At 37.8% G+C, this 12,312-nt stretch overlaps 1 protein-coding gene across 4 annotated transcripts; it reads left to right on the forward strand.

Moving 5' to 3' along the window:
• The first annotated feature begins 722 nt into the window (after window positions 1–722).
• On the forward strand, window positions 723–12,004 carry SUB1 (SUB1 regulator of transcription). 4 transcript variants are annotated; one of them, XM_034442430.3, is made up of 6 exons: window positions 723–829; window positions 5,047–5,113; window positions 5,680–5,700; window positions 6,388–6,507; window positions 9,742–9,850; window positions 11,678–12,004. In XM_034442430.3, exons 2-6 carry the CDS (start codon window positions 5,048–5,050, stop codon window positions 11,755–11,757), a joined length of 396 nt encoding a protein of 131 aa, XP_034298321.1. In that variant the 5' UTR covers window positions 723–829; window position 5,047; the 3' UTR covers window positions 11,758–12,004. The 4 variants fall into 4 exon arrangements, with proteins under 4 accessions (XP_034298321.1, XP_087741751.1, XP_087741749.1 ...); XM_087885625.1 differs by having other exon boundaries at window positions 729–829; window positions 6,382–6,507; XM_087885623.1 differs by lacking the exon at window positions 723–829 and adding an exon at window positions 898–1,020 and having other exon boundaries at window positions 6,382–6,507.
• The last annotated feature ends 308 nt before the right edge of the window (window positions 12,005–12,312 follow it).

The raw sequence follows: 12,312 nt of genomic DNA on the forward strand, positions 1-12,312 counted from the left end.
AAGACCAAAGCAAGACCTGAAAGTTATCCAGTTGGGCCAGGTTGCAACATTTGAGTGTGTGAAATGGCATTTTTTGAACTGAAAAGAGGGCCCTGAACCTGCAGGAAAACTCTTAGGATGAAGATTGTGCTTAACAGCCTTCAGTCACCACTAGAATTATATATAGTCTGAAAGGCTCTGGAATTAATCACAGAAAATTGCAAGGGGATAGTACAATTAGATATATTTGCTAGAAAATGGCCAGTTCGCATATTGCACTAAGTCTCCGAGTGCTCTTTAAGCCCAGCGCTTTATTCAATAAACATCCAACAATGTGGAAACTCTGCCAGCGCAGGTATTGTGAAGTCCCCTCTTTTCCTAAAACGCAGCTGCAATGAGATGGAAATTTGCGGGCTTGTTAATTAAGAGCATAAAAGCTGACGGAGGCGGCTCAGTATGCAAAAATCAAACGACTCGAAACAGATCTTAGTAGCGTGTATCATCTCCAGGTGCATCCTACTGATGGAGCGAACCACGATACCCGAAGATACGACGACTAATTTTAGAACCTCGGGAGGTTGCCTTATTCAGGAAAGGCCGTTTTAATGAAGAGGCGAAGCGAAAAAACAGTTGATGGAGAATAAGAGAAACGCAGCACCCAGCAACCAGCCCTCCCTCCTCCAAGCGCGTCTCTCGCGCGACTGAGCGGGCATCCTTCTCATCACCACGTGGTGGTCAGGAGCAGGGCGGGGCTTGTTACAAACGTCACTTCCGCTTTTCCAGTAGCATTGGAACTACTGAGAGGTCGGGAGCCGTTAGAAAAACCGGAGCGGAAGGATTCGAGCGGAATGTGAGTGCGCGCTTCCCTTTAACTCCCTCCCTCCCTCCCTCCCCCCCCCCGCGCTGGCTTTCTGTCAGGGAGGCGGGAATGGAGCGCGGGTTGCTTCGCGCAGCGGAGCGTCGAGGCCGCCATGTTGCTGCCTTCAAGGAATTCCCCAGAAAAGGCCGGGGGAAAGAAGGGGATTGTTCCCTACAGAGAAGGTGTGGTGGGGAACGAGCGGATCCCCGCCACCACGGGAAAGGGGCCCAGCCGGACCCGCTTTTCCCCGTTTCTGGCTCGAAACCTGCCATGTTGGGCAACCTGGGGGGTGGGGGGTGGGGGAAGACGCTGCGAAGGCATTCGAAGGGAGGGAGAAAATGGCGGCTGGGATCCGCCCCCTCCCGGCCGGTCTGAGGGGGATTCCCCCATCGTCCCTTCAGGCGCGGTGCTGGCGGGCCTTTTCCGCCCCCGCCTCGGCTCCAGTGGTCCCTCAGCTCTCCCTCGCCTGCTCGCTCGTGCTTGCATCGCCCTCCTACCTGCGGGCCTCCAAGAGGGGCAGAGGCTGAGTCCGGTTGTCACAGAGGAGCCCGGTTGTGGGACACCGTGCTGCCCTTGGCTTCTGTGCCCGCGCTCGGTTTCTGCCCTCGCTCCCTACTGGATCCTTTTCCCCCTTCCCACAACTTCCAAACCCCTCTGTGCCCTGTTAGAATTAGAATTCTTTATTGGCCAAGTTGTGATTGGACCCACGAGGAATTTTGTCTCCGGTGCATAAGCTCCCAGTGTACATAAACAACAATGGTGATAGATCATGATCATAGTCATTGTAAAAAAAAACACTCCTCAAAACATTAGATACAACATTTAGTGATTAGTCATGGATGCTAAATAAGCAATCAACGTTAAATCATGCTAGGATACTAAGGCCATTCTGTCAGTTTGTGTGTGGGGGGGGTCTGTTTCCAATTTGAGCCCTGTTTCTAAAAAGTGTGATTTGATGAGGCTTTTGGGTGTCCCCCAAGTCCGCTTTGGGGGGGGGTGTCTACAAAATCAAAATGATTTGCTAGCCTACATTGGGGTATAACGCAGTATCCAAAACCCATCAAACAATTGTGAGAAGTGACAGAAAATGCATCAATTTTAATTTTTGTTATGGTAAATATCAAGTGCAACCCATACAAACTCTTCTGGGTCCTCTATAATTTAATGGAGTCCTGACAGTAAAAAAAAAGTTTAAGAAAGAATGAGCTAGAGAAGAGGTCTTCAAACTTGGCAGCTTTAAGTCTTGTGGACTTCAACTCCCAGAATTCTCCAGCCAGCTATGGCTGGAGAATTCTGGGAGTTGAAGTCCACAAGACTTAAAGCTGCCAAGTTTGAAGACCCCTAAACTAGAGTAACTCACTGAACTATTGTGCTTTGTGGCCTCGGTGTGTCTCCAGTTATTTACTTCTTCATCGACTGTTCCATCTCATTTGGCTCAGGCCTTGCATGACAGTTTTAAGGATTGGTTTTAAGGATTGGTAGGATTGGCGTACATTTTTATGAACGCCAGTTGACTTTGTATATTAGCAGTACATGTTTGGGGAAAAGGAGGAAGTGTAAAGAGGAAATGAAATGACATGAAATTCATGAGATAAGAGTGTTGATGGAAGGGTTTTCAAGCGCTTGTGCCAAGTAATGAATACTCTTGCATTAATGAATTAATGTATTTTTATAAGAAACCCTTACATGTGTTTAACTCATCAGAAAGTACTGGTACATTAAACCTCTGAATGGAGTATACCTTCATTATTGTCTGGGTTTTACTCTTCAGTGTTGCGGTCCACTTCCCAACTCAAGTATAATTATACTTCTATAACTGCTATTTTGCGGTTTTGCTGTTATGCCCCAGAGTACTTTGCACTTTGGTTTGCATTCCTGTTTTAATGACAGGTTATATTTTGCAGGGATGTACAGTAGAATCACTTTCACTTTCTTTACAATTAAAAGAAAGCATGTGAACAAGAACTCTTTTGCAATTATTCGATTTTTGTCTGTTGTTATTTTTCACTCTGCATTATTACACAGTTCTTTAACTTTCTCCATTAATCTGTTCCTGTATTCTAAGTATATATAAATGCTTTTCTCCTTTCATAATATGTCTATAACTTTGTCATCCTAAAATTTTGATATCTTTTTCTTTTCTCATAAAAAAAAATGTGATTATCAGGCAGTATTAGGGTTTAAAATTCAAAGTCCATATTAAGGCAAAATCTTTATCAGACTACTGAAGTTAAATATTGTGCTCTTTAGAATTTCTAAGAATTCTTCAGGCAAGAACACTAAAAAGGAGGGAAGCAAAGGAAGTTGTAATTATTCATCATGATAGGGTACGATAGAAACAATTATATTAAAGTATAATACAATCAGTACTGTATAAAGCAATGTTGGCAAGTATGTGCTGGAAACTGGAAGAGCAGCCAGCCAGGCGCATGCGCACCCTGGGAAGATGATCTTCTGGTTTCCGGCACGCACATATGCACTGGCCAGCTAGTCTTCGCATGTGCATGCGCTCCAGAAACCGGGAGACCAGGTCGCTGGTGTGCATACACGCACTGGAAACCAGAAGATCATCTTCCCGGTGCGCGCATGTGCACCGGGCGGCTGCTCTTCCAGTTTCTGGCACTCCTACACATGTGAAAACCAGCTGGCCAGAACGCCAGAACCTGGAAGAGCAACAGGCGATGGCTCGCATGCCCGGAGAGATGGCTCTGTGTGCCACTTCCGGCACCCGTGCCATAGGTTCGCCATTATGGGTATAAATAATGGGCATTTTTTTCTTAAGCAAATAGTATTTTTCTATAGGGCTCTTAGTGGAGACTATATCCCAAGCAAAGTGGAGAGTATAAAACTTGCCTATGGTTCCTTCCTAGCACTCTCTTTTCAGATGTGCTTTTTTATTTTTAGCCTTGCGCTTGAAGCCCAGCTCCTGTACTCTGTACCTGTTCTGTCAATCTGGATACCCTGATTGTATATTTATGTTCGTAACCTTTTAATTACTCTTTCTCTTCTCCATATTTTTTCATTCTTTACTATAAAGGTGGGATATCTGTGTGTCTCCAGATGCTTTGGAATGTCTTCATCCTCTGGATAATCAGCCACATAATGATGCAGTAATGCAGAAGATTTTGGAGACCCACAGATACACTGTCTTTATAATACAGAATGAAAAACATGGGGGAAAAGAAGGAATTGTAGGTATTCCTTAAGAAATGGAAAACCTGTGCTTCCCAGCTAAATTGTTTTTTTTTTAACTGCATCCTTCTTGTTCATACAACCTCAATGCTAAAATAAGCTGGGTATCCTAATCCTTAAATATTATTTTGGTATTTACTAGAAATTACAGGTGGCCCTTGACTTAGAACTATAATGAGCCTTCTCATTACTTTCATAATTTTTGATGCTTGTAAAGTGAGTCACGATGTGACACGGCATGTTTTTATGACTTTTTTTTGCAATGGTTGTTAAGTGAATGCCACAGTTGTTAAGCGAACTCATTGTTTGCTATGGGCTGTTTTTGCTGAAAACCCAGCATAAATGCCAGTTTTCAGCAAAAGCAATATAAATTGTGGTTACATGACTACAGTATGCTGCAAATGGCTGTAAATGCAGGCTTGTTGCTAAGTGCCAGAAATATGATCGTGTAACTGCAACATACACACCATTGGAACTTCGAAACTGGGTTGTAAGTTCCTTTTGGGTGGTCTGTCATAACTTCACTAAGCAACTAGTTGTAAGTTGAAAACTACCTATATAACCCATCTTTCATTTTAGTGTCTAAGGTGCCATAAATTGCTCCTTGCTACTTTTTCTCTAGAAAAATACCATGTTTTCCCGAAAATAAGACTCTGTCTTATATTTTTTTGAACTCTGAAATAAGCGCTTGGCCTTATTGTCATGCGCTCAAAAGCCCAATTGGGCTTATTATCAGGGGATATCTTATTTTGGGAGAAACAGGGTAGTCCTATGAGGCAGATGGGATAAAGAGAGTCAGCCAATAAGCTTCTGTGGATGGACTGCTGTGGGTACCTGAGCTCCTAGTTTAATATGTTAACCATTACATCATACTATCTTTGTTGATTTAATAGAACTTCAAAGTATGAATGCTTGATTATTTTAGTGGAAGGAATGACTTGATAATGCATGCTTGCAAACAAAATAGTCCCATTTTATTGGAAATGCTAATTTTTCACTGCATTTTTTCTTTCTAGAATGCCTAAATCAAAGGAACTTGTGTCTTCAAGCTCATCTGGCAGTGATTCAGATGCTGATACAGCGGTGATTATTTTACATAAAACACTTTTGAATTATCTTACTAACCATAAACGTAACCCGAAGAACCAATGATGTTTAAAAGCTACAAATGAAGCGAACCATATAAATATTCTTTTGGCAGAAAAATACTTCAATTAAACTATACTTTTTATTAAAATAGAAATTAAAATGATTTGCTGTTAATGTAATAAATATTTGCTGATATTTACTACATGTGCTATTTTTTTATGGTTTTAAGTTGAAAGTGTCATTCTTGGAATCACATTTCTAATCTTGATTAGAAATGTTTTGTTTTTGTTTTTACCTTATTCAAAATTCTTGAGTCTAATGATTCAGTTTAAAATAAAATTCTAAAATACTCTTGCTGAATGGATATGGAGAACTGTAGCCTAATTCAAAGAGCTGTTGCAGTTCAAAGGTTTTTTTTTTTAAAGCAAGCTTGGAACAAGACATGGGATGGATTTCTGCCTTTGCTAAGTATTTGGCCTTTTTATGACAACTATTCTGATTGCTAATCTAAATAGACTGTATAATGGGATACTAATATTCTGTATTCTTTTAAATTTCAGCATGCAAATCATCTGCTGTCAGTAAGTAATTAGATTTACATTCTGTTTCATAGTCTACTGTAGAAAGAGGTTAATTGACCTTCCCATTCATAACTGTTCTGCAGATAAAAACCTTCCACTTCCAGATTTATGCTCAGGCCTATCTTCTCTAGATATAATAAATATGATTATAATTGGAACATAGTGCCTTTTGCTTTTCAAATTCTTTTAAAAATATTTTCCCGTAGATAAACTGTAGGCTTTATTTTGTAGATCACTTCTGGGAGATAGTAGCCTTATACTTGCAACTCAAGATTATAAATTGGGACTCCTTTTGTGAAAAGAAATGAAACCAACTGGAGGATTTGGTCCATATTGTTTCTTCTTTTGTAATGGAAGAGCAATAAACCAAAAATTCAGTTCAATTGTAACATATCTGTAGCTTAACTACAGATTGTGAAATATGATTTAAAATTAATTCTAACCAGTTTATCTTGCTGTCCTATTTAACAGATTAGATTTATTTTAAACCTCAATTCTAGGTCATGCTGTAGAAATGGAAATAATGTGTAGCCTTGCTGTAACATTGAGTAGAAGCAGAGAAGCTTAATATTCGGGTTTGGAATCTTCTCTCCATTCTCATATAATTGTGGGGAAAAGATCTAGTTGTGTGAACTGAAACTAATACTTCTCCAGTAAGTCCTTCTTTTTTTATTATTAAATGCCAAGGAAAAAAGGAAAAAACAGACCGCCCCAGAGAAACCCGTAAAGAAACAGAAGACTGGCGAAAGTTCAAGAGGTGCAGCCTCCTCTGTGCAAAGTAGCAACAGAGATGAGAATATGTTTCAGGTAACTGCTGATGGGTTGATTGGAATCTGGGTTAGCCCATCCTCATGATGTGTACTTTGTAATTCCCCTGTTTGGAGAAACGTATCTATTCCTTGCTTTGTGGACTTGGTAATATGGGACTGCTAAGGTCCCTTAAGCTCAATTAATGTTCCACTTACATATATACCCCAGTAAATAACTTTTTACAAAGTGCAGAAAATGGCTAGAAATAGTAAGCCAAAGGAAATAAGCATGAGTTAGGAAAATACAGTTAAATTTAGTTTATAGCAACATGCCTCTCTATGTTTCTTTATCCTTGGTTCTGCCACATCTTTATATCCTGCTTGTTGGTTCAATTTAGCATATTTTGGACAGTGTTCCACAAGTACAACTAAAATCCAGTTTCATTTCCAGAATGCTCAAAACGAGAGGATTTCTATCCAAAAATTACTTTGCAAGCTAACATGTTCCCAATATTCAACCAACTAGGATAGGGGTCAGCAACCTTAAATACTCAAAAAGAGCCACAAAGGTCCTAACCAGAAGCCCCCCATTCAATTCTGGAGTGGACTAGATATCTGGTTCCCCCATCATAGAGTCTCCTAGCGCGGCATCCTTTTTCCTCTATCTGTTCTAACCGAAAGCTCTATCAATTGTGGAGCCGACTGGCAACAGGGAGCCACAGCAGAGGGATGAAAGAGTCATATGTGGCTCCAGAGCTGCAGGTTGCCAACCCCTGGCCTAGTTGTAGGAAGGAGTGGAGCTTTCTGTAAGAATAAGTGCTTTACAGCATTACATGTTAACGGTTACAACTAGAAAATGGGAGAGATTTCTCTGGAGTAAAAATTTTATTCCTGAAAGAAGCTGGTTAAATAATCCTCTCCAGTTAAACATTAGGCTCTGTTATGTGATTGCTCAAAGAGAAAACATACTCAACAATGATCTAGAATATTAGATTCTGAAATATTTCACTTTGTAAAAACACAAACATTTAAATTGGTTATGCTAAACTTTATAATTTTTGGTTTGGGTAAATAGTTCCTTATGGAACAAGAATTAAAGTTTGGGTAATATTCTTAAATATGCATTTGAGATTAAATTTAGAAAATAAGGTTTCATGATTAGCATATTATCTATCCTTTGGTTATTCTTGGTTCAGTTGCAACTTTGAACTCACGGGAGAGTTATGCTCATGTTAATGCTCATGTTTTATGATATAATGCCCTTATTGATTATTGTAAAAAATTTTTGGATATATAATGCCCCAATGTTGTAGAAATCTGAAGTATTAGAATATTTATATAAAAAAGGTCTAAATTTTCAGCATAGTTATGGTATAGATTATTTTTTGAATGAAATGAATATTCATTTTTGGAGTTGTCATTTTAAATTCAAGGTAGACTTTGTTTCAGGTTTATAAGTCCTTTTATATTTTTAAATGCTAAGGAAAAAAGAAGAAATCAGACAGTGCCAGAAAAACCCTTTTAAATAACCCCAGAAGACTGTGAAAGTTCCAGAGGTGCAGCCTCTTCTGTGCAAAATAGTTGAATGTAAGAAAGTGCCTTATGCTGACTAGTTTGAGCTTATATCCAATCTATGGTTTCCGTTTGAGAGTATTTTGATTTCCCTGAAATCAAATTCAGTTTTTAATTGCTCTTACTTAATTACAGGTAGATCTCAACTTATAACTACAATTGAGCTCAAAATTTCTGTTGGCTAAGCAAGGTGGTGGTTAAGTGAATTTGACTCCATTTTATGACCTTTTTATCACAGTTGTTACACAAATCACTGCAGTTGTTAAGTGAATCTGGCTTCGCCCATTGATTTTGTTTGTCGGAAGCTAGCTGGGAAGGTTACAAACTGTGATCACATGATCCCAGGACAGTGCAACTGTCATAAACATAGGGCAGTTACCAAGTGCCCAAAAACTGATCATGTGACTATAGGGCCGTAAGTGTGAAAACCAGTTATAGGTCATTTTTTTCATTGCCATTGTAACTCTAAATGGTCACTAAAGGGAATGGTTGTAAGTCAGTGTCTACCTGTATAATGTGTTCAGTTAAGGTTAAGTTCAATTTAGTTTCTAGTTGTAAAAAGAGAAAAGGGCTGAAACAACAATGTAAAACTTGGTCAGGTTGTTAAAATGATTCTCTCTTTTTTATAGTAGGATAGCTAATAAAGGCAACTAACTTTTGTACTAGTATGTTAATGTTATAGTTTCCTCTATGAATGGTTTCAGGAGATTAGTTCTGCAGCTGTTGTTTTCTGATCATTCATTTCTAAATTTTCATGTCATGGTGGTGCCCTAAAATAAGTAAGCCAGTACTTAGTGGTTAAAAGGTGTGAAATTGAATGCCAATAGTTGTGTACCATATTGATGGTAATGTTTCTAGAAATTATTTACATGTCCTCTTGTTTTTACTTTTCTCCCGGTTCAAAACTGGCTGGTTGTTTGGTTCCTGCTGACATTGTGATAGATTGACCAATTAATTTTACTCTTTAAATTCTCTCTGCTCCAGTTCTAAATCCCTTTATTACTGTATTAGTTTTGGAACATTAACATTTGCTAAATATGTAATTTTAAAAATAAAAAAAATTAAGCATTTATATTTCTGAAAAGACTCACTGGTGTGATGCATTCTCTCGAGCAATTAAGGCAGCCTTTCTCCATCTAAGTAAAGCACAAATGTTTTTGAATACTTAATGCCTATGCTCTGCTACACTTCTTAGTAATAAAAGAATAAAAGAAACTGCTCTGCTGAAAAGTGCAACAATGAAATTTGATTTTGAAACACGATTTTCTTAACATTTTTTTTTCTAAAATGCTGATTCTGTCTTTCTGCAGTGCTTGCAGAATGCTTGCTCCTTTGAGATGTTTTATTGAGAGAAATACTTCTTCCAACCTCTAGAATGGGCTAGGGCTAGGCAGTATTTTTGAAGCCAGATCCACATTGGATACGATCATTTCCTCTTTCAAATGTCAGGGAGATGTGACTGTTAATCCAGTGACATCCCAGAAGTGGGTGGAGTTGAAAGGGAGGGCATAACAGTTTACAGGATGAATTTTTGTCAGGTAAAAAATGAGAATTATATTGCCAAAAATATAGGAGCCACAGGGATACCATTGTCTGGTCACATTTGTTTTAGAATATAAATTACAACTTTTGCTGAATATTCAAAATATTAGCAGTGACTAAAGAAAGTACTTCTGTGTGCTTATTAAAGTAATGATTGAACTTTCTAATTTCCTGACAGATTGGTAAAATGAGATATGTCAATGTTCGGGACTTTAAAGGTAAAGTCCTAATTGATATTAGAGAATATTGGATGGATCAAGAAGGTGAAATGAAACCTGGCAGAAAAGGTAATTATCTACTTGCATATGCTGTTTCAACATTTATATGTTGTTTTATTTATTTGCAATATTAAGCCCACGTGCCCCAGACGTAAATACAAGACATTTTAGTTAACTTACAAGAGAAATAGAAAAATATTGTACAGAGATCCAACAGGTATGTCTTTTGACAGTGCAGTACTGAGTGCGGTGCAGGACAGTTGTATAATAGGAATGAATTTGGCTGGGATAAACACTTTTTCTTAAATGCTGGGTGTTTTTTTTTTTAACTTGCAAGTGAGTGTTTACACATAAGTAGCTTTCGGGTATGTGATTTGTCTGTTGATTGAAGTAATGCTTCTGGTTTTTCTACCTCATTCTGTTGTTTTTATCTGGTTAGCCATTATGAAAGGCATCTGTTAAAAAGCCGTATTTTGGCATGTGAATCTGTGCCTTGTGTGAGGATTCATATCAGTCATCTTATTTATATGAAGTAGCCAAATGAATACATTTAGGTGCTTCTGTTAGTCCCTTGAACGGTATGTCTGTCCTAAAGATTGTTTCAGAAATGTTGGACATAGATTTATTGGAAGGTTGTCATTTCTCTGATATTGGCAATTTTAGGGCCTTTTTTTGGCTTATCACACTTTTTTTCAGAAATCAGAAGATGAATATATTCTCCAACTCTGTCCATCTGTCTTTAGCGTTACACAAGACTTGAGTTGTCAAAGTGAGTTGAATTTCATTTTAACTCATTTGGCAAGGCAATTCTAAAATTTAGCTCCATATTTGGAAAAAAGCCTATGATTTTGTATCACAGTTCTCAAGCTATAGGCCTGAACAAGACGCTTTATGCTTCTAGATATGCTATCCAAATACAAAATGTAAGAAATTAGATGCAATTATTATATAGTGCTATTAATAAATTTACTTGTTACCTGTATTTCCATAATTCTTATTTATGTTCTGCACTCTGTGTGCAGCTTTAATTGGAAGCACCAGAAGTTTTGTTTCAGAAAAGATCAGAGTTTTGTGGGTAGTTACAACAGTCTGAATTGATGCTTTCCTGATTTGACAGGAGGTATAAATTGCCTTATTAACCTAGCTCTGAATGATAACTGGCGTAATTTCTGCATGAAGTAAGACTTGGGGCTCCTTATGTTGTTAAATCTATTACAGTTTAATTATATAATTGCTCTTACCTTCTGTGAAAGGCATGTACAAACATTTTAAACAGGCCTGGAAAATAATGTGAGTGATTTCTTCAAACCTTGAAACTGTGTGTTCTGCAAAGTGTAATGTTACAAGACCTGCCTGCTCTTATAAATCAACTATTTTCCAGACAACTTGTTTTTGACATCTTGTTTTTGACAACTCATGTGAACACTTGGTTTGATGAAAATCAGAGATACAAATTAATACTTTTGAGTGTATTCATTGTTTAAAGAAAGCTGTGGCATGGCACAGTGTCATGAGTTTTGCTTTCAGAAAATTCAGTGTTAAAGATGAAGGAGTTTTCCTCAAGTTGTTTGTTACTGTTTCAACAGTAACTGTCCGGTTACACAATTGATTAATGCAAACATTACCCATTTTCTTCTCCTGGTAATTAATTCATTATCTTCTATTGCCAGCTGAGGAGTTCAGTTATGCAAGGCACCTGAATATCTGATTCAGCCAACCCCAACTTGTCTTTCACATTATGCTTGTTTAAATTTGAAATGTTCTTAACATAGAGGTAAGGGTTGTCAGGAGCTGATCCCTAGAAACTGGTAAATTCTGAAGTTGCAGAATTAACTAAGGTTATAGTATGACTGTGAAGCTATACTATTTTCTAAGTATTTATTTGGTCTATTTCAGGCATCTCTTTAAATCCAGAACAGTGGAGCCAGCTGAAGGAACAGATTTCTGATATTGATGATGCAGTAAGGAAACTGTAAAGAAGAGCCATACAGAAACTCTACTCTTATAGATTTAAGTAGTCTTTTTACATTAGCATTCGTTTTTCTAAAACTTATTTGTTTTCCAAGCTATTGTATATTTGGATTGCAAACAATTTGTAAGATGGAATGCTTTTTTTATTGTGCATTAAAAGTGTATTCTGAGTGAAGTTACAAATGTGTATACTTTTATTAAATAGATGTTATGTTCTCACATCATGATGTAAAATAAAACACATTTAATTAATACACTTGAGTAAGAGTATAGTTGTTCGCGCCCTTCTTGACTAAAAAACCCGAAATGAGAGAAGATCATACTTGCTTTTGTGTCAGTCACGAAAGACATGAAGTTCCCATTCAATTTATTTATTGCTCATGCCTGTGCACAGGAATCTACTCAACTAATGGTTAGCTCTATTTTGTTCCAGTATATCCTAAAGTAAGAAATTCTAAGTATTACTTTATTATGATTTAGCTTCTGTTTTCCCAATGCATGTTTGGTTAATTGATTGTTTGGAATAATAGGGCAAACCCAGAAAATGGGTTAACTCAGTA

Source organism: Pantherophis guttatus, chromosome 2 (genome assembly GCF_059756535.1).
Source record: "Pantherophis guttatus breed Tessera chromosome 2, ASM5975653v1, whole genome shotgun sequence".
Taxonomy (NCBI): Eukaryota; Metazoa; Chordata; class Lepidosauria; order Squamata; family Colubridae; genus Pantherophis; species Pantherophis guttatus.